Source organism: Carassius carassius, chromosome 36 (assembly GCF_963082965.1).
Source record: "Carassius carassius chromosome 36, fCarCar2.1, whole genome shotgun sequence".
Taxonomy (NCBI): domain Eukaryota; kingdom Metazoa; phylum Chordata; class Actinopteri; order Cypriniformes; family Cyprinidae; genus Carassius; species Carassius carassius.
In genome coordinates this window covers 11,668,832-11,691,258 of record NC_081790.1, presented here as the reverse complement: position 1 = coordinate 11,691,258, position 22,427 = coordinate 11,668,832, and the positions used below count along the sequence as shown (strand labels likewise).

At 39.3% G+C, this 22,427-nt stretch overlaps 1 protein-coding gene across 1 annotated transcript; it reads right to left on the bottom strand.

Moving 5' to 3' along the window:
- Window positions 1-19,526: 19,526 nt before the first annotated feature.
- On the bottom strand, window positions 19,527-22,080 carry zgc:103482 (intracellular hyaluronan-binding protein 4). The gene is made up of 8 exons (XM_059526261.1): window positions 21,663-22,080; window positions 21,386-21,494; window positions 21,139-21,285; window positions 20,666-20,737; window positions 20,427-20,510; window positions 20,120-20,285; window positions 19,856-20,044; window positions 19,527-19,684 (listed from the first exon to the last, which is right to left on the bottom strand). Exons 1-8 carry the CDS (start codon window positions 21,907-21,909, stop codon window positions 19,640-19,642), a joined length of 1,059 nt encoding a protein of 352 aa, XP_059382244.1. The 5' UTR covers window positions 21,910-22,080; the 3' UTR covers window positions 19,527-19,639.
- Between the last annotated feature and the right edge of the window lie 347 nt (window positions 22,081-22,427).

Sequence of the window (22,427 nt, the reverse complement as noted above, 5' to 3'; positions counted from 1 at the left end):
AAAAAAACAGAATATTGTTGAATATTGTAAGCCTTTCTCTGCAAGCTTGTGTAAAAAAACAAGCCGCTCAGATTTTGCTCCCATTATGAGGTATAAAGGGGAAATCTAGAGCGATAGACATGATAATCAAAATCAAACAGATGTTTTTTAGCAGAGAATTTGAGGTGTAAAGGTACAGCCCTATTCTGGAAAAGGGGGTAGGGAGCAGCAGCTCATTTGCATTTAAAGATTCATGAATGAAAACAGCATGTTTCTGTTCCACTCAAAATACGCATCATAATAAATGATCTGTGGGGTATTTTGAGCTGAAACTTTACTTAGTATAATAAAAGAAGAGAGAAATTATGCCTTGGTCAATAGTGTGTGTATATATATATATATATATATATATATATATATATATATATATATATATATATACAGTACAGACCAAAAGTTTGGACACACCTTCTCATTCAAAGAGTTTTCTTTATTTTCATGACTATGAAAATTGTAGATTCACACTGAAGGCATCAAAACTATGAATTAACACATGTGGAATTATATATGGAATTATATAACAACAATATTACATAACAAAAAAGTGTGAAACAACTGAAAATATGTCATATTCTAGGTTCTTCAAAGTAGCCACCTTTTGCTTTGATTACTGCTTTGCACACTCTTGGCATTCTCTTGATGAGCTTCAAGAGGTAGTCACCTGAAATGGTCTTCCAACAGTCTTGAAGGAGTTCCCCGAGAGATGCTTAGCACTTGTTGGCCCTTTTGCCTTCAGTCTGCGGTCCAGCTTACCCCTAAACCATCTCGATTGGGTTCAGGTCCGGTGACTGTGGAGGCCAGGTCATCTGGCGCAGCACCCCATCACTCTCCTTCTTGGTCAAATAGCCCTTGATGCCTTCAGTGTGACTCTACAATTTTCATAGTCATGAAAATAAAGAAAACTCTTTGAATGAGAAGGTGTGTCCAAACTTTTGGTCTCTACTGTATATATATATATATATATATATATATATATATATATATATAGTTACAATTTTAGTCAAATATAATCCAGTCAGGATTCAAGGAGGAAAAAAGTATGTCTGTGATAGTCTGTGATCTATTTATATATAGAGTGGACATAACGTGCACACTGCATGTGCATTGTAAAGATGTAATGATGCACAGCAGGAAGAATATAATGGAGAATAAAAATGTATTCATGCCTAATTCTCACGAAATATTATCTGTAGGGAACATTTATAGACAAGTGATTAAGATATAAATCTGTTAAACACAGACATTTTAAATGCCATTGCATAATAAGACAAGGACTTGACACAACCAGCCTCAGAAATGAGCTTCCTCATTAGCAAAATAAGAGAGCTGACATGATGAAGTGTTATATTAAAATAATGGTTTTATTGTTCCATTTTTACAAGTGACATTTATTAAAAGGTCGCAGGCAAAAGTGAAATACTGAAATGTTCAAGGACAGCCAGAGGACAAGGAGAATTCAATAACTGGGAATTAAATGCTTGAAATGTTTTAGTCACCAACAAACCACAACTACAACAAATGTCACAAAAAGTCTCATATTTTGTCTCCTACGGCCTCTCCGTCGCTTAAACACGCCAATGCTGGACGTTGGCGACAGGCTGTTTGTCATGAAAATCTGTAATGACCAGAGACAGTCAACAGCACTTACAGACCCACAGGCACCCTAACAAGTCTGTGGATTGTTATCATCTGTTTGCCGAACTGACCCAAAGAGAGGCTCTGTCAAAAGATAAACCCTAATTACTTTGGCTATCAGTCTTCTTCTGTTTGTCCACATTCTCCTGGGCTTTTCTATTCAATCTAATTGAACAAAAGCACCACATGTAAAGGCCATAAACATGTCCTCCGAGAACATGCTCAGGCCTAATGGTGAGCTAAACGGCTCCCTTGTAGCTCATTAAGTGCTTAACAGCCAAAACCAGAATATAACGAGAATAAAGGATTCCTTCAATCTAAATCGAGGGCACTTTTAATGTGGAGATGCATCTCTGCTGTAACTCACGGTCCAGTTCAGTTGTATGGCCGAACAATTGCAGTTATGTGAGCTCTAATGGTCCATCCAGAGAAACTACGATGTAATTCTTGTCGTAAAATGAGGCCAGGTAGATAATAGTGATTTTACATGTTCATTATTAAATTAATAATTCTTATTCAGTGATATGTCAAGTAATTACATTCCAAATAGGCTTGATACATTAATGTCTAGTTTCTCTTAATCGGCAAAGCTTCAATATCCATGCTAAAAGATTAAACATGCTTAAACAGCCTAAGCAGGTTTGTTGGATTCAAAGGGGTTTTGGGCACTAGTCAGCTGGTTATACTGGAAAACCAGCCTGGCCAGGCTGCAAAACCTAACCAACTTAAACAGCTTCAACTGCTTTGAGCTTTTGATGTCTAAGGTTTTTTTTTTTTTTTTTTTTTTTTTTTTTTGATGTATACAAATGAATGTTCATGGAATATGCAGCATTTTTTGTATTATCATTTTATTTTTACCTATTATATATTTTCTATTTCTTAAGGATATTCTGCCCAAACAGTCAAACTGACGTCATCAGAGAAGGAATTCCATTCCAGAGCAGAAGCAAATGTTCAGATTTTGATTGAAGATTAAGATTAAGGACTTTAAGCATGATTTTGCTTCTACAGATGTACAAAATGGACCAATCAAGGAACTGATGAGGGTCTTACAAAGGCATTATCTGATTTATCTAAACTACAAGAATATTGGTACTAATCAAATCAACTCAAAACAAAAAGGGGCATTATAATACTCAAAGTCCTTGCATTCAAAGAAATACCAAATACTCAATTCTGAAAAAAATTAAAAAATTGTTGGAACTCGCTAGTACTTCAAGCTTTTGATTTGATCCAATTTGCCCTGAAAATAAATTCTATACATTATGATGATATCAGAGCTTTGCTAATGCTTTTTACGTGCTCTTCATAATTCACAGAAGCATCCAACCACACTGCACAGAACAAAGTGACACCGGTGTTTCCTCCTGGAGGGAGTTGGAGGGAGTTGGAGTGACCATACTGGAAAGAACTTGTTGGTGATAAGCTTTCATTAATGCTGAGCAGTTCAGCGGGGTTTGTCAAGCAGGGGATAAAAAGTGATCAGATGCAATTAGGCATCAGGAGAGCTCCGGTAATTGTATCATTTTTATCGTCAGCATGCTTTATTGCCCCACGTCTCTGAAAAGCAAGAGTCTGCAAATTACTGCATTAGAGCCGGTACTCATCTCATGGCCTGCATACTGCTTGCTTATTAAAGTACCGTCAGTGCAGCCACTCAGCAGGCAGAGTTGATGAATCACCAGCTAATCACCTCCCTTTGCCCGGCTCCTTCATCTCCATACAGACTCCATCTCCTTTCCTAAACAATCCAGCTGTGGCTGTCTTTATCCCTCAAGCATCCTGTTCTCCACACGATACTGTACAGCAAAAAGCAGCAAACAGCCCTACAACATGCGATAAACTGCTGTTTCTCCATAGTGACAGCCAAGGAGGTCAATAATGACCTCCAATGCGAGTTGCTTTGCAAAACTGAAATCTACTCACTTTAATATAAACAAAAAACTAAATGTACCTATGGTTTTCAAGCAATCTGGTTGGGTCTGTTGGAAAACAACCCAATATTTAAACCAATTTGCAGTAAATCATGTAGGCAGTTAACGCTCTCTTGTGTGCCATCACAGTGCAATACAGCAGGTAGAATGTGCAGTTTTTACTTCTTCTGATGTTTTAATGGCAATTGCTAAACCAACTTTAAAAGTTTGTTTTTGCCATCTATTGAACTGAAGTGTCAAACACCGGATGCTTTCTGTGAAATTACGGTAAAATTGTTTAAATACTGGGTTGTGGTTCTCCAGAAAGCTTTAGGAAAGTGATCAACAGCATTTACTTCTTTGATGATAGTTTTGAGTGCATTATTAATATCACAATGAAATGTAAGAAGCAACAGATATTTTCTTCCATATTGCGATGTACAGCTGAGTGGCTTGGTTCTAACCATTGGTTGTTGACTGGATGTTAAGATGCGGATGTTTCACTCAAAAATTAATGCACCTGAGGATCAAGTTGAATACATTTTTAATTAAAAATTAAGAGGCTAAAAAACATAAACATGGATTAATTGTTCACAACAAGAACTTTAAATTGCATTTTTTTTTTAAAAAGATTGAATTTTCATTTCATGTCAACTTTAGGTGATAAAGTGAGCCGCTATGTGCTGGTATTGTATTAAATACAGCAAAAAGTATCATTAAATGATTTACTTTTGTGTTCTGCAGAGAGAGAAAAATAAAACTATAAATCAAAGTGAATAAATGTTAACAGAATATTTTATTCCCTTAAAAACACTCCATTACTAGTGGATAAAAATATCTATAAAGATCTACTGCTGTGGTAAAATATAAGAAATTTAGACATTCAGAAGACAGGGCTATTTTTAATGGCTGTCAATGGAGAAAAATGCTTGTTTGGTACCAACATCTGGTGTAGTTCCAACATCTACCAGAAGGAGCAAAAGAAGGCAGTGCTAACCAGCCAAATCTTGAACTTTGGTGACAGCAACTACAATGTCTAGTTACATTGTATCTTGTGACATATAATACTTCTCATCCAGTCCTAAGGGATCAACCAAATGGTGTCCCCACAAGGGGGCGAGTGCACAAAAAACCCAGTCTGAACGGTGACTCATAACTTTATGAAAATAGGCAGCGGGGAGACCTGGGGAGAGGAAATGAGATTTCCTCAGTCTGTCACCGGATAGACAGGGTCGCTGAGAGGAGAGCAGGGTTATGTTTTATGAGGCTTTCTTTTTCTCCAGCTTTCATCGCTCATGTGTCACTGTTGAAAGAGTTCATAAGAGCTGCGGCTTCTGAGTCTAATATCCCAAATACTGCCCTCCGCTTCCAGTAATCCTTGGGTCATCTGTTCGAATCCAACTGAATGCAGAATCCATCTTGAGTTTGTTTAACGTCTTTCTGAGCGATATAAACAATGGTACTGAAAGTCCCCTCCTTCTCTCGCTGTTTTGTTTGTGCTGGCACAATTCAGTGCAACAATGTGTTATTCTTATTAAGAGATTGAGTAAGTGCATAGGGGAAAGCGAAATTCATCCCCCACAAAAACGGCCTGAATTCCCACCATATAAAACAGAGCGTTAATTTTGACTTCCATCCTGTCAGAGGAAAGAGCTATGGTGTTATTTCTACAGTCGACTTTTCCTTTGGATTCCTGTTTTGGATGAATAGCAAGCTTTTTTTTTTTCTGGTGAAATTAGCTCAACGTGCAATGGCTGCAGGTGCTGGATCCCGCAGACAATGACAGGCCATTTCATCTTACGCACTCCCGCACGTTCCATGCAGTGGATGAAAGCATCATTTTCGACGACCATCCATTTGCTCCAAGCCCTTCATGGTAAGCACACCACTAAAAGGCTCTTGAAAACACGGGAGCAAATCTGAATCAATCTGTTTGTTTACTCTGGGTATGACAAACATGAATTCTCGTTTCCAAGCAGTGGGATATTTTTAAGTGTATTTGCCCTCAACAAATATCAATGTCATGGTTACCTGGAGGAAAGATTTCCCTGAAAACATTTTATGAATGACGAATGGCAAGTAATTACACTGGCTTGACTATGAAGCCAACATTGATATAAAACTGACATATACGCTTCAAAATGTCAAATATTTAGACCTACAATGTCATTAAAAATGCATCTAGACAATATAATGTCATAGATATTTTTTATAATCATATAAATATGAAGTAATTATATAATCCACGGCATATTTACTTACATAAAAGGTCAAAAATAACATTTAAGAAAATTAATACATTATTCTTATGCAACCCACATCTGTTGCTATGGAATTGAATAATAAATGCATACACATTTTCATTTCTGTTGCTTGTTATATAAATACTGATATATGAAATTGGATTTAAAAAAGAGCCAGGCTGTTTATACAGTCACATAAAAGTGACCGTAAGCTTGCAAACACGCGATTAAGAACATTCTTCACACATTTTTTATCTTGATCTTTCATTTGACCTTGTGAACATGCCACAGGACGATAAAGCTGTGCATAACGAAATATAGACATCATTAGTCATGTCTGCTTTAATGAATCTACAGTTTATAGCAATGTCAAACAAAAGAAAAAAAACTTGCTTTGGCTTTGATTACTACAGGATCGAGCGAAAATCAACCGCAACATAAACAGACCTACATCTGCTTTGCTTTGCTAAATACTATCTATATAAATGACAGGCTGAACTTACATAAAATCATCAGTCATTAAAAGAAAATGACCAATTATGTGACCGTGTAGCTTCACATGCAGACATCAAAGAAACGATTCATATGAGTTCATCTCTTTCTCGTTATTGAACTGAACCTTTCCTGTGATTTTTCTCATTTCAGCAAATGAATCATTTCATGCCAATATTCATCTGCAGAATCTTTCTTCATGAGAACAATGTAAGTCAACAGACCTGAAACATAGCTATCAAATGTATGCATTTGTTATGTAAATCAAAAAAACTGTTTCTGATGGTCTCATAACAGAAGTTATCTTCACCAAGCACATATTCTTCATTCAGCAGTCAAGTATTTCATAAATACTCTCATTTGCTTTAAAAATCGACATCTGCAGGTCTCCAATCTTGCATTCATGTATTGATTGCTCAAAGAACAACTGAATCATTTTTCTAATAGAAAGACGCATATAATAGCTAGTAGTTAACTATATTCATTTCAATTCTTTGTTTACAATGTCCTTATTTCAGGTGAAATATGAATAGCCTACATTAGCATTTAATCAGTTACGCTGATTCATTCAACAAAATCACTTTATTCAGACAATTTAATTTAATGAACTGATTCAAAACAATGGCCAAATCAACCTCCATTTAAAGCTAAATATGTTTTTAAATGCAGCTTTTCATTACTGTTTTTGACTTTAGGTTCACATTTAATGACATCTAACAAGTGAATATATTAAGGACTCAAAAATGGTTCCAATCAAATGATCTATTATGTCATTAGATAATGAAATATTTTGATATGTACTGCACTCTCTTCAATGTATTTAGCAACTTTTCAAACTAGGCTTGTTGGAAGAACATGCCTGTGGTTATATTTTTGTCATATTACATCTTGCACGTATTTGTATGTTTTATTACGTTGGTTGTTGTATGTATCATGGCAGGAGATGTGGACAGATTTATTCTGTTTGAAAATAACATACCACCTGCACTAAACCTAACCAATAGTGTTAGCAAAATTAATTGTGATTAAAAACTAATTTGCTGAAGCAACCATTTCATTTTATCTTGTTTATTGTGTTTCATGGGACTCATACCTGGGGCCTGTACCATGATGGTAGCTGAACAAATTCAGAGTTACAGCATTAGTTTTGAGTTGACAAAACCAAACCTCTCCAATCTGGCTATGTTGGTACCATGATGCTGTTCATCAACTTTCTTTGTCAACTTCAGGCTTTGATCCTGAGTCTGTGGAGCGTGTGCACATGAATGTGTGACATCACTGGCGAACAGCCAATCACGAGCCTTACAACACAAAGCAAGTTTGATTTAGTTCTCGCGAGAGACCCAGCGAGATTCAAAACTAAAGGTTTATGGTTTTGCTAAAGGTTAAGAGAATGAAAAATATGACAAATTTAAACGTCATATGAAAAATGAAGGAGGAAAAATTAAATAAATAATCTTGCTCTATCAGTGCAGTGACATATGAAACTTGTTAACTTAGTTTATACATATGAAAATATATAGTGATAGTGTCACGGCAGGGATCCAATGAGGCACGGAGATAGAACCAATTGCAGATAAGTCTTTATTCAAGGGTTAATCCAAAAGAACAACAGTCCAGGCAGGGGTCGAAACCAAAACATCCATCCAAACATAAACAGAACAAGAACAAGAACAAGAACAAGAAGACAAGGCACGGGCAAGACAGATTGACGGACATGAATTCACAACGACTCCGTGACACATACTAAGACAGACTGGGTTATATACACAAGGAGAGACAAATGCTAATGGGAAACTGACAGGGTGTGATGATAGGTAATTAGTGACAGCTGGGTGCAATAATTAAGCAGGGACGTGAGGAATGTGATTAATGAAGTGAAAGAAACCGTGGGAAAAGAGGACATCTAGTGGACACCCAGGGAACACAACCCAGACACTGTGACAGTACCCCCCCCTCTACGGAGCGGCTCCCAGGCGCTCCACGACAAGACACAACACAGAGACAAGGAGGGAGGCGGACAGGTGGAGGCTCAGGGGAAGGGACGGAGGGCCAGAAAGGAAACATAGGAAACAGACACCAGAAGTGTAAACACAAAACAGGGAGACCAGGAGGGAGGAGGTCCAGGGGGAGGGACAGAGGGCCAAGCTAACAGAGGGGAACCGACAGAAAACACAACAGAAAATGAAAAACCTAAGTCCATGAAGGACTTCACGTGGCGCCCACCAGGGCGGAACAGAAGACCACCACAACCGTGTGGTCATGGCGGAAACCCTCCAGGGCGGAGCAGAAGACCACCACAACCGTGCGGTCAGGGCGGAAGCCCCCCAGGGCGGAGCAGAAGACCACCACACCCATGTGGTCAAGGCGGAAGCCCTCCAGGGCGGGCAGACGACCACCACAACCCTGTGGTCAAGGCGGCAGCCCCCCAGGGCGGAGCAGAAGACCACCACACCCCTGTGGTCAAGGCGGAAGCCCCCCAGGGCGGAGCAGAAGACCACCACAACCTTGTGGTCGAGGCTAGAGTTCCCCAGGGTGGAGCAGAAGCCCACCACTTCCGTGCGGCCGGATCAACGGGAGGACGAGACACTGGTAATTCCATGGTGTCTCTACTGGACTCCAGAAGATCGGTGCTGACCTGGCTCTGCTCATGAAGATTATTGGTGACTTGCATCTGTTCATGAAGGTCCCCGGTGACTTGACTCAGTCCTTGAAGATCACCAGTGACTTGACTTGACTCTGGAGGATCAGCGGTGACTAGCCCTGACTCTGGAGGATCAGCGGTGACTAGCCCTGACTCTGGAGGATCAGCGGTGACTAGCCCTGTCTCTGGAGGACTAGCCCAGGATCTGGAGAGTTCACTGGCACCTGACTCGACTCTGGAGGGTTCACTGGCACCTGACTCGACTCTGGAGGGTCAACTGGCACCTGACTCGACTCTGGAGGGTCAACTGGGACCTGACTCGACTCTGGAGGGTCAACTGGCACCTGACTCGACTCTGGAGGGTCAACTGGCACCTGACTCGACTCTGGAGGGTCAACTGGCAGCTTACTCGACTCTGGAGGGTCAACTGGCACCTGACTCGACTCTGGAGGGTCAACTGGAACCTGACTCGACTCCGGAGGGACAGTTGAGACTCTCATCCTGTGCAGCGGCGCTGGGTAAGCAGCCATCTTGGGCCATGACTCTGGACAGGCGGCCATCTTGTACTGTGGTGCTGGGCTGGCGGCCATCTGGGGTTGTGGCGCTGAACCGGTGGCCAATGTGGGCATTGGCGCTGGGCTGGCGGCCATCTTGTACTGTGGCGCTGGACCGGTGGCCAATTTGGGCATTGGCGCTGGGTTAGCGGCCATCTTGTGCTGTGGCGCTTGGCTGGTAGCCATCCTGGGCAGTGGTGCTGGACTGACGGCCATCTTGGGTTGTGGCGCTTGGCTGGTAGCCATCCTGGGCAGTGGTGCTGGACTGGCGGCCATCTTGGGTTGTGGCACTTGGCTGGTTGCCATCCTGGGCAGTGGTGCTGGGCTGACAACCACCCCGCCGGAAGAGACAGGAGTGGCTGGGGCATCCCACAGAAGCCGATGCTGCAAATAGTACACAAACTCCCAGAACTTCAAAGTTTCTAAATGCGCCATCTCCTCCTGAGAAACTGGATCATCCAGCCCGCTGTTAAAATAATCTTTAAGGGCTGGGTCATTGTATCCCATGCCCTCGGCCAGGGACCAGAACACCTGTGCCACCCACCTCATTGCCCTCTTGGCGGAGGGCGATCAACTTCAGATACTTCGCCCTCCGCTCCGCCATCCTGGCTGGGGAGCGGGAAAAAGACATACCGCTGGTTCCTTGTAGGACGGAGTCATTCTGTCACGGCAGGGATCCAATGAGGCACGGAGATAGAACCAATTGCAGATAAGTCTTTATTCAAGGGTTAATCCAAAAGAACAACAGTCCAGGCAGGGGTCGAAACCAAAACATCCATCCAAACATGTGAAGTGACATTCAGCCAAGTATGGTGACCCATACTCAGAATTTGTGCTCTGCATTTAACCCATCCGAAGTGCACACACACAGAGCAGTGAACACACACACACACACACACTGTGAACACACACCCAGAGCAGTGGGCAGCCATTTATGCTGCGGCGCCCGGGGAGCAGTTGGGGGTTCGATGCCTTGCTCAAGGGCACCTAAGTCGTGGTATTGACGTGATCTGTTTTATTGAAACATAAACAGAACAAGAACAAGAACAAGAACAAGAACAAGAACAAGAACAAGAACAACAACAACAACAACAACAAGAACAAGAAAAACAACAACAACAACAACAACAAGACAAGGCACGGGCAAGACAGATTTACGGACATGAATTCACAACGACTCCGTGACACATACTAAGACAGACCGGGTTATATACACAAGGATAGACAAATGCTAATGGGAAACTGACAGGGTGTGATGATAGAGTAATTAGTGACAGCTGGGTGCAATAATTAAGCAGGGACGTGAGGAATGTGATTAATGAAGTGAAAGAAACCGTGGGAAAAGAGGACATCTAGTGGACACCCAGGGAACACAACCCAGACACTGTGACAGATAGAGACTCCAACATGTAAGGTCCAATTTTTGATTTTTTAAATATTGCAATCTTTTGATACTACATCTTATTTATATTACATAATCTGTATACATTAATATTTATTTAAAATAAAAAATTTATAATAACTGTTAAACTAAAATTGCTTGTGTGTAAAAGATAAATAATAATAATATGAATCACAATAATGATATAAATCATAAAATTACTCAGTAATTATCATTAAAGCTAGACATCTATTTTTTATTTATTTATTTTTTTAGCATAAGTGACCTTTAATTTGGACCAAGATAAACTGGAGTGACTTTGTGTTTTTTTCTCACATCTGATTGGTCCACCTTTAGTTTGAGATCTCTAACCCAGAACATAACCTGCCCCAGAGCAGGTTAGCCTGGAGTGTAGGTTACTATGGCAATGAATGCCGCTAAAAGCCAAGCCACTTACGTGGTACCTAAAACCCAGGATTGGTGCAAACTAACCTGAAATTACCTGGCTAGCCAGCTAATCTAGTCCCACGTGAGCTACCAAGCAAGTTTATTAAAGGCACAAAAGTCAAACATATGGAGCTAGATATGTGATGTAAAGGTCAGAAAAGTAATTAAATATTTTTTTGACATTACAGTATTCTTGAAAGAAACACGACAATGGTCTTTATTAACTGATCTTTTTAAACTGACACATATAGAGGCACATTTTTCCACTGAGCCCAGTGTTGCAACTTTTTGTTTGTAACATGTAGTGCAGCTAATTATAACGATTATTTTTTAAAGTTTAGCTTGACTGTAGTTGAACTAGTTTAAATTCACCACAGAAATATTCTGAGTGACAGTAAAATTAGTATTAATGTTCTTTTTATATTCCTTCCACCCTGAATTGAATCCATACGCAAATACAGAATTTACATATTGGTACAGTAACTCTTATTCTTATTCATTGTATTACTTCATGATTCAGTCAAGTAACCTTCAAATGGTGAATAAACTGGTTGTGCTACATAAATGCTGGAATGAACTCTCTGTGCATGTGTACCATTGTAAAATAGGGAATTTTTGTTTTTCCCACTGCAACTCAAACACTAAAGGCTCAACCAAAAGAAATCAATGAATATAATTTTCATAGTTCCCTGTTAAAATGTTTGTGGTGATGCCAAGCATGGATGTGCAAACAGCCTCTGAGCCTCCATTTGATACGGAAATAATGATGGTGTTAAGCAGCTGCGATTTTGCATAGGCACGCTTGTTTGACTTGAAAACTTCCCAAGGAGTAAAAGGCAGCCATCGAAACCAGCAGTTCTATGCTTTTCCCCTTTGGACTGAATGATAATTACTATTGCAGCCCAAGCCACATCCCAGACAAAACAGAGAGAGAAGGTGGTGAAGAGAGGCAGGGAGCTGTAATACGAACTGCAGTCTATTTACTAATTTCAATTAAACAGTCATCATTAGCATGAGCCAGTCTTGTGTGGATTCCCAGTTACTTTGTTTATGTCTGGAGTCACATACATAAAGATACAAATACTCACAGAGACTACGTACACATCAATATCAACATTTCCTTTAACCTTTTAACTATAACTCACAGCTAGTCAGTCTTCCAACATTAGCAAGATCCTCACTATTCTTGCCATATTTTTAGGTCAACAGGCTCTTAAGTCAATGGGTGGCACCTCTTTTTTTGTGAGGAAAAAACATTTCACCTTTCATTTAGCAAACTCTAGTGAGGTACAAAATAGAAATCTGCAAAGTCATTGTGGCCCACTGCAATATGGAGATCTGCGTGACCAACCTTAATGGTTTGCCTATCAAATGTTCCCACCTGAATAAATCCACCATGTCAATAAATAAAGTGATCATATGGATAACATCCAATCTTAAAGCTATGTAGCATGTGGCTCTCCAGCAGTCTTACGGAAGAACATTGTTCTGGTTGTGCACAGATAAATGTGATATGGATACACAATGTTTTATCAGAGCAGATGAAAAAATAAATATTTTATAGTTTTGCCAAAACAAACCTTCAGCTTCATGCTGCCCACAGCCAGAACTACTTTTTTTGTCATTTCCATCCCAGCAGCTCTAAAATATATATAAACCATTCGTATAGGTTTATTCATTTAGGGTCAGCATTTAACATTTTACTGTGTGAGAAAAAATAAATAAACAGTATTAAACCATGACTATTGTTACTGTAAAATTATACGTGTCACACTAAAACGTGGCAAACACTTAACAATAAGGTCCCATTAGGGAACATTAGGTATTGAATGGTATTAACAATGATCAATTTGTTACAGTATGTATTAATCCATTAATTCTCTACAATATCAGGCTGCTTCATTGCACTTTAACAATGCTACAAGATTGAATTCTACTATTAGCAACCTAAATGTTTGGTAATGGTCCACTAAGAGAACTTCCACAAGCTTCCACATTTTATGTCCACACATGACCTACCGCACCCCAAAAGGTCTTTATCAGTAACCATACATTCCTCAGCCAGAAACATTCTCCATATCAGAGAAACTAATTCAGGTATGGTACGTCCAAAATCTGTAGAACTTTTTACAAACAAACAAATAGAAGACAAATTAAATGCCCTTCTGAGCATCCCAGGAGGGGTATATGGGTGGGTGCCCCCTCACCACCCACTAGAACCATTACAATGACCTTTACACAGTCATGGAAATTTCTGGCATAGTCTCAGGATGTTAATAATAACATAACAATTTAAGGCAGATATTCACATCCCTCAGGCCAAAGCGGTCATGCATATGCATGCAAAACAAATAGTCCTTGACCTACAGCTCACAGATTGTTTGTTGCTAAAAAATCACATCTCGAATGAAATATTCATAGCTGTCACATGCCTACACATATCTTATTATTGCAAAACACTGCTTATGCATAGCTAAAATAAACTAGAGATGTACGCTGTTGCAAAAAGAGCCGCTGAACTTGGTGAAAAACAAGCTCCATGCCAGTAAGAACAACCGTTTCAACCCTCAAAGAAACCAAAAGGTCGGTGGCTGGTGATAAATGTGGCATAGGTTATTTCTGACGGTAAACATATTAAGATAAAGCGAGCATGTTGAAGTGCCTTCTGGGTGTCTACTGTGGAGAGTGTGAACTAATTAAACAGCTCTACAAAGCTGTGTTTGGACTGCACTTCCATAACCTGTCAGGGCCGTGTTGTATCACACCACAGGGAGATCAGCAGTTGACTAAAAGAGAATCACCTGAGGGCATTTATCCGGCCGGATGACATGGTTGGGCTGGGGTAGGTCAGACCACACACACCGTATGTGCCCTAAAAGACAGAAACCAAACGAAATACAGATTATCTCTGATGGCCTGCCTGTGTTTTAATTAAAAAGAATACGTAATTCACACATTTCAAACTGTCCTGTGCTGATAACCCATCTCTGTGGTGCTGGAATATTAATATTTTGATTGGTCATCTCTGGAAATGTTCCAGACAAGGTTAGTCATTTCATCACAGTGACAGAGCACTGATATGAACCGAAATAACTGATCTTTTCTTTTCTTTTCTTCTTGAAATATTTCATGTTTAAATGCAACCATGGAAACCAGAGGATGAACAGAAAGAAAATTAGAAAAATCCACATCCTGACTCTTTAAACAGATGAATATATTCTGTTTGAATATATATATATAAAACATCTCATGCATGTAAATAACCTACAGTGATGACTAATATTACTTGAATACATTTAAAATAGTAGACCAAATCAATACCAAGAAAGCTAAAATGATGGATGCACTTTTTGCTGACACGGAGCTCTAAACTCAGTTGGATAGAGAGCTAAGAGCTCCCATAGTTACTGAATTAATAATGAGCATGGGTACCTCTGATTGGCCCCCTCTTTCCCTGCAGGGCAAAAGCAGCCCGTGTCTCTAAAGCCCTGATTGATTAGCTGCTTATTATTAATAGATATGGGTTAAGACTTTGATATGACCGGCCTGTTTAAAAACACACACATCAAATGTGTATAAAAATAGTACAAATATATGCATGTATGCATAATCAATTCAGAGTAAACAGAGTCAAGAATAGAGTTTGTGCAGTTTGCCTCGTAGTAAACAATTGTTCTCTGAAATAGAATTTCTTTGTGCGAGATGAATGAAATTGAGTCTCAAAAGTAGCATGTAGTTTATCAGACTCGGTTACTCTAGTTGACAAGTCTCTGCAGTGCATTCTCTTCAGGATTCAAGGTTGCTAAAGGCTCTAACCTTAAAGCCCTAATCAATATGTTGGATTTGACTCTTTGAGCTCCACACCTATTTACCATGGAGCACAACCTTGATACACCACAAAAAAGGAGTGAGAGGGAATTCAGGCTCTAGTGCAGCTGTCCAGTCACAGCGCAGGACCCAAAGGAGGACATGAATTGTAATGAGCTAGAGAGAGATTGGTGTGGATGAAAGCAAATCTTGGTCATTCCGTACCCTTCGGATGTTTTATTAACATAAGGAACATTAATAATAATAAAATAAAAACTAATTTAAATGTAAAATTTTAAACTTTTAACTTATAAATAGATAGAACTGACTCCGGTAATGAGTCAAATATAATGAGTCAATATGGAGTTGACCCTTGTTCTTCATAACCTCTGCAATTCGCTCTGGTATGCTGGATATTAGCTTCTGGGCCAAATCCTGACTGATGGCAATCCATTCTTGCCTTATTATTTCTCAAAGTTGATCACAATGGGCTTCTGCTTGTCCACTCACCTTTTGAGGACTGACCACAGGTTCTCTATGGGATTGAGATCCCGGGAGTTGCCTGGCCATGAATCCAAAATTTCAATGTAATGATCTTCGAGCACTTCATCACTCTTGCTTTGTGACATGGTGCTCTATCATGCTGGAAAATGCATGGATCACCACCAGATTGCTCATTGATCATTGGAAGTAGTCGCTCTTGCAGGACATTTTGATTCCATTCTTTATTCATGGCAGTATTTTTGGGTGGCCCTTTCTGCCCTTCTTGACACCAGGCCGTTGTCCAAAAGTCTTGGCCTAACAGTGCGTGCAGATGCTCTCACACCAACCTGCTGCCTTTCTTAAGCAAGCTCTGCACTGCTGGAGACACAATTCTGTAGATGACTCCTCAGGAGGAGACGGTCCTGGCACTTGCTGGACACTCTGGGACGTCCTGAAGACTTCTTCACTTCAGTCAAACCTCTCCCCTTGAAGTTCTTGATAATCCGGTAAATGCTTCTGGTAGGTGCGATTTCCTTGCATGTGAGGCCATTTTGATGCTATGCAGTCTGCTCTTACAATCTAATTAGTATGATAGTGATTTCACCTTAGTACTTATTCACACTTTCACGTGTGCTGCTGATATGATTAGTGAATGAATGTTAGCTGATAATTTTTGTGTCAGGATCAAAAAACAGTGAAATTTTTTAATGGCAAATGAAGCTTTTAGCAATTATTTAAAATGCATCTGATCGGTCTACACAATAATCGAGAAACAATGTTACGGAACACCACAACAGCTTTGGCTGCAAACTTTGTAAAACACAATTTATGTCACAGCCAAAACTTTTGAACCTTTTTTAATAGTTGTGTTTGAGTCTCCCAATTGTCCTCAGTGTTAAAAAGATGGATCTCAAAATCATAGTTACTGCTGGTAAGGGTTCAAATGTGCAAAAGGAAACTGATGAATCTGCAGGATATGGAGGATTTTTCAGAAGAACAGTGCTCAGTTTAACTGTTCAGAAACAAACAATGAGCGACAACTCATGAGCAACCAACACAAAACAATGGCTCATTCAGGTAACCACACACCTGTGTGTGTGTGTGTGTGTGTGTGTGTGTGTGTGTGTGTGTGTGTGTGTGTGTGTGTGTGTTTTAATACAGTATAAATAATAATAACAAATGAAAGAGAAAAATCCATGCAATGTCCATGGCACTATTTTAATAGAACAGAATAATAAAAAATTTAGAGATCGAAACTCTATTTTTGTCCATGTTTACAAAACGGTGCAAGTAATCAGAATGTAAATGTTATATTAAATCATTCTGTAATATCTTTCATAACATAGTTGAGAAACTATGTGCAAATGTTTAGTAGAAGTTGAAATTTCTGTGCCAAAGTGATGAAAAACACTCATTTAGATTAAACACAGCTAATTAATACATACACTAGTGTGCATAAGTAAATATGAAATATAAACATCTTTCAACTATATATAATCATTCGAGAGGACTGTAAAGAAAATGAGTACAAAACCAATTTGGTATTGTCATTACCTTACCTTTATTTTTTTAGTACCAATGTCCTGAATTCTCCACATGCAAAGAATTTTTGTAACGGTTATATATTTCTCCAAACACTAGAAATGTAATGAGAAGAAAAAAAAAAAAACACTTTAAATTCCAAATGTTTTTTCAGGGTCCCGGAAGGATAACATGAACAAATCTGACACAGATGAAATGCAAGCAAGTCCAAGACTTTTAATGTCAGCTCAGTTCAGATCATCTCATGTTGCTTATAGGACCAACCGCTCCACTGCATCCGCAGCAACGCTAAACAAAGGGCTTCTCAACGCGATACAATAATCTGAAGAAAAACCAGATCTCACTTGTTTAAGATTTAGCCTAACATTTGTTCAGGAAAAATAAACACAAAACAAAAGGTACAAATGCTTTTTTGAGGTTACACTAAATTCAACACCACACTGAATCAATCACTCTTTGGGTTCCGGGGCCAACGATCAATCACCATTTGTTTGTACGCCCCAATGGATCTATATTAATTCAAAACAGTTGACAGTTAATTATAGTCACAATCTCCCCAATAGCCCTTAAATACAGAGGGAAGGGGCTGATGGGAAAACATAAGATGCCAAAACAAAGAAAACTCTGGACTTGGGTACAGAAGATATTGTGAACACACATCCTTCTAGTATCATTGCTTTATCCATCTGGATTCACTCTGTCAGCTACAATGAGCTCATGCCTGTGTGTGTTTCACCAGCTCAACACTATCCCCAGAAAAAACAGCTCCGAGAATGCAGAAAGAACACTTAAGCCTAACATTTACAATCAACTCAGTGTTAACGCAGCCACGGGAATCTGGCCCAATCCCTCTAAAAAAAAACACTAGGCTCTCTTCAAAGACTAAAATAGGGTGTATCATATGACTACACCAAGACAAGACTCTTATAGCTCAAAGATAAGAGTGTCAGAGCAATCAGGGGAGACAGTGGAGCTGAAAAATAACTGATTTCAGCAGATGTGAGGTTCTCTCACTACTGTCCATTTCCTCATTGAGGAATCTGATTCCAGAGTTCACTGCTGCAAGGCTTGCAGGACAGAGCTCTGCGGTTCTTTTCAGCAAGATTGGCAGTATTGTCTAGCGAACTGCCAAAACCTATAGTGATGCACGGTGAGTTGGAGGAAACAGCCCACTGTAAATTTAATTTCCCTTCACTGTATGACTAGCAGTGTGACATTCCATCACCAGTCAAGGCACTGTGAGCTTCAAGGAAACTTGTCTCCCCGCAAAAAAATAAAACAAGTAGTAGTTTTTCCTGACACCAGAACTTTTTTAAAAAGTAACATTTTTCAAACAGCGGGAGAGAGGATCAATGATCCTGTTTTACTTCAAGACTCACCACTGCACATGGGAAATAGTGTAGAAGTACAGTGGACATCGAACTGGCAGCAGGAGCACAAGAGTCAGATTTCACTTATTCTCTGGGGTATTACGCCTCCTGGTGGTGGATCAAAAATAAACTGATCAAATGATTAGACTACAGTGAAGAGTTAACGGTTTAAAATATTTAGATTTAGGTCCTTTATTCAAGAACTCTGTTTGAGAAATTCAAAATAACTACTATTATCTCTTAAATGTTTCTTAACAATCATGTCCGTATATGTAGACATTCACACATACCGTTCAGAAGTTTGGGGTCTAAAAGATCTTTAATATTTTGCTCACCAAGGCTGCATTAGTTTGTTTAATACAGTAAAAACAATATAGTTGTGTGATTGATTTTAACGATTTGATTTTAAAGCAAGTTTATATTGAATATAAACTATTTCCATAATAGCAAAGTTACATTTCCATCACTCCAGGCTTCAGTGTCACATGATCCTTCATCATTATGATTTGCTTCACAAGAAACAAAATTACTGATTTGCTTTGTGGAAACTGAAACCATCAGGATTCTAGAATAAAATGTTCAAAAGAACAGCATTAATGTGTCCTTTGCAAAATGAGACGTTTGCAGACCCCTAACTTTTGAAGGATAGTGCATGTACACAATTTTATTACATCAAATCCAAAATGGTTTTAATTTTAATTTAATTCAGATTACATTTCAGGTCAAAATCACTGGCATCTTGTTTAACACCCAATAAATCTTCTGGCTAATCAAGCAATTGCCGATATGCAAGTCTATATTTTAATATGCTTAACGTATTTAGACAATAAAGTATTCACTCAGCTTTAATATGCCTTAACAAAATGCTTTATTTTAGAACAAATTATTACTCTATCCTCTTAAAATAGTAAAGCCAAACAAGTGCAAAATATACAGAACTACACACAAGATTTCAACTGCAGTAAAAGCAAAGAACCAACTTTATGCATGCTTTATTTTTGTTCATTTTAAGTGCACAACGCCCATTTCAGAGTTACAAACATGGGTTGCAGAACCGTTTGATTCTCACTCTCTACCTCCAGAGGAGCTCTAGGCCAGTGCAGGGAAATCTTCTGGATCATCTGGGTTTGGAGCCTTAGGAAAAGCCAAAACATGATTTAGCCTCAAACCACCACAGGCACAGTTTCTCACAGCATGAACACCGATCTCGCTTGTAAAGCTCCTTCAACTCAAACTCTTGCATTTCACAGGACTGTGTTGTCTGGGCATGGTCAATTTATGATGCAACCAATACAACTAACTTACAGATTCAAGCTTTTGTGGAGATCTTAAGGATGGCATGGATGGAGCCCCACGGCCACGACCACCCCGTCCTCCTCTCCCACCACGAGAGGGCCGAGCGAGGCTGCCAAAGTTGATCTCAAGTTGACAAGTGATGTCATTGGTCGGGCGGCGGAAAACCATATCCTCATCATCCAAGCCATTATGATGTTTCTAGAACAAAAACAGCAGTTATAAGAGTGAATTTGTATCCAACAGGCTCCAAATGCCAAGAATGAGACTCCTCACCTCAAGGAATTTGGACTTATGGATGACCACGGCCTTGGACAGCACAGAGGCGTCTGCCTTACGGATATTCAGCTCCACCTTAGGCCTGCTCTGCTCCTGTAGGGCTTTCCACTCATCCAATGTCATCTCTAGGGCAACCTCAATCACTTTCTCAGTCTCAGATGGTCTGAAAGAGGAGCAATTGTACATTTACATCCATTATGAACTATAAAAGGAAGCTCAAATTCAAAAAGTCATCAAATAACCATATTCACTGTCAAGCATCATCTGCGTTACAAGATATTTCCTGCAGCTGTGAGAGACGGACCTGTTTTCTACATCAGTCTCAACTGCCTCTTGGGTCTCCTCATTTTCAACGACCTCGTCACTAGGTGACCCCTCTTCAATTTCACTACAGGACAGAAGAAAAATGAAAACCATTTTAAAATAGGGTGGGGGGGAAGCAAAGTGAGAAAATAAATTCCAACCTGATAAAAATATAAAAAAAATATATATATATATTATATATATATATATATATATATATATAAATAAATAAAGGTAAACCTCATATGGTCTCTCATCGAGCCCCAGTTGCGAGATCCACTGCCGCTGCGCTTCTCTTCTGACCGGACACTCCTGATTTAGAAGATGATTGGCACCATTTATAAGATGATTGCGTGTATGAACTTTCAACCAGTTACTTACAACCCAAAAGTGAAAGACAATGCAAAAAAAACAATTTTTTCTAAAAATGTATGATACCTTAATCTAAAGTACTACAATTCATTATATTGACAAGAAATTCTTTAAAATTGTATTATAAATAGACACGTTCAGCAATTCCCTTTCATGTACACATTGCATGTATTTTCAAATTAACATTTAAAAGGTACATTTTATATTTCAGTATCATGTTTACTTCTGTATGTGGGTGTTTAGTTACATGCGATAACCAATATAACGTTTGGGTCCTAAATCAACTCCAGTTTGACCACTGCATAAGACTCTTAACATGAAAGTTATGAGTCCCAGCTCACGTTCGGTCACTGCCACTGTGTCTCTCAAACTCTCTCTTTCCCCTCTGGTCAAATCCATCACTGGATCTCGGATATCCTGGGCCTCGGGCTCCTCGTCCTCTTCCTGTACCTCTTCCTCTGACAGGCCTGTCCAGCACATCCACAGGCCTGCACACAGATGAAGACAGATCTTCAGGCATGCAAAATAAATTCAGGAAGATGAATAAAAAATAAAGCCATTTATTAACAGGTATTAAGAGACGTTTACCTCTCAACAGAGAAACTGAGGGGGGTGTCGGCGTCGCTGAATTTGCGCTCAAAAGTCACGCGTCTCTCTATTCGCTCATCAACCTCTCCACGAGCAAGAAGGACTTGGCCTAGAAATATGTACCGAATACACGTGAACACTTTAAAAGCTTAAAACCTCAGCAACCAGAGTACCTTCCATTTAGACTAATAATATCTTCCAGTGGTTAATTAAATTAGTCGGCAATTTATTAAAAGTAAGGCTTGCGTCGAATAAAATTAGCCCGTCCTTCACTTACCTTGTTCTCCCCCGCCTACTGGAAGAACGATTTTCCTGTCCCTTTGGGATTCTTTCTTTCCCGATTTAATCGTGGTTGAGGTTTTCTTTGGCTCCTCTTTCTTCTTCTTCTGTTTTTTCTCTATCCCTGCCGCGTATAATGTGTCGAAAGGGTCGGATTCGTCGTCCAGCAGTCGGCCGAAACGATTAGCAACGGCGCATCCGTATTCTTCATCAGGCATCTCCTCTAACGTTACTAACTCCTTCATTTTTATCGATTACCGCAAGGGAAATGAAATAACCGAGTTGCTGTCAACGAAGAACTACAAATACAGCAGAACTAAACTCTGTTTATCTCCCAAAGAGAAAAAAAGATTGAAATCTAAGGTTAGCTCGTAAGCACAAAATAACGTAGCGTCAGATGTGGCGTTCTGTTAATTGAATTCAGGTTCATATGTAAGCAATTAGTCTCCGCCCCGGAAGTCAGCTTTTAGTTTCAAGCAGAGCCGTTGAGAAGCAACAACATTATTTACGCTTCCGGCCTATTTTTTTTTTTGCTATTTTTTTTGTGACTGGAAATGTGAAGCAGATTAAAACTATTAATCTACTATCATTCTTCTTCAAAGTACAATTTGTGTTTATACATTCATGCTTCTGCAGATGTGTATGACTGTTTCATATACTACTCATACAAAAAAATGTCATAAAGCAGTACATGCAAAAAACAAAACAAAAAAAATTATATATATATATGTATCAACTCAAAGGGTTTCTGAAATTAATTAGA

What these genes read in the sequence shown, in the direction of transcription:
- zgc:103482 (XM_059526261.1), bottom strand. Translation starts at nt 21,909, where the DNA reads ATGAAGGAGTTAGTAACGTTAGAGGAGATGCCTGATGAAGAATACGGA. An exon ending in AGTAGGCGGGGGAGAACAAG is followed by an intron (nt 21,495 to 21,662) that starts GTAAGTGAAGGA and finishes ACATATTTCTAG; the next exon opens with GCCAAGTCCTTCTTGCTCGT. An exon ending in CTCAGTTTCTCTGTTGAGAG is followed by an intron (nt 21,286 to 21,385) that starts GTAAACGTCTCT and finishes ATCTGTGTGCAG; the next exon opens with GCCTGTGGATGTGCTGGACA.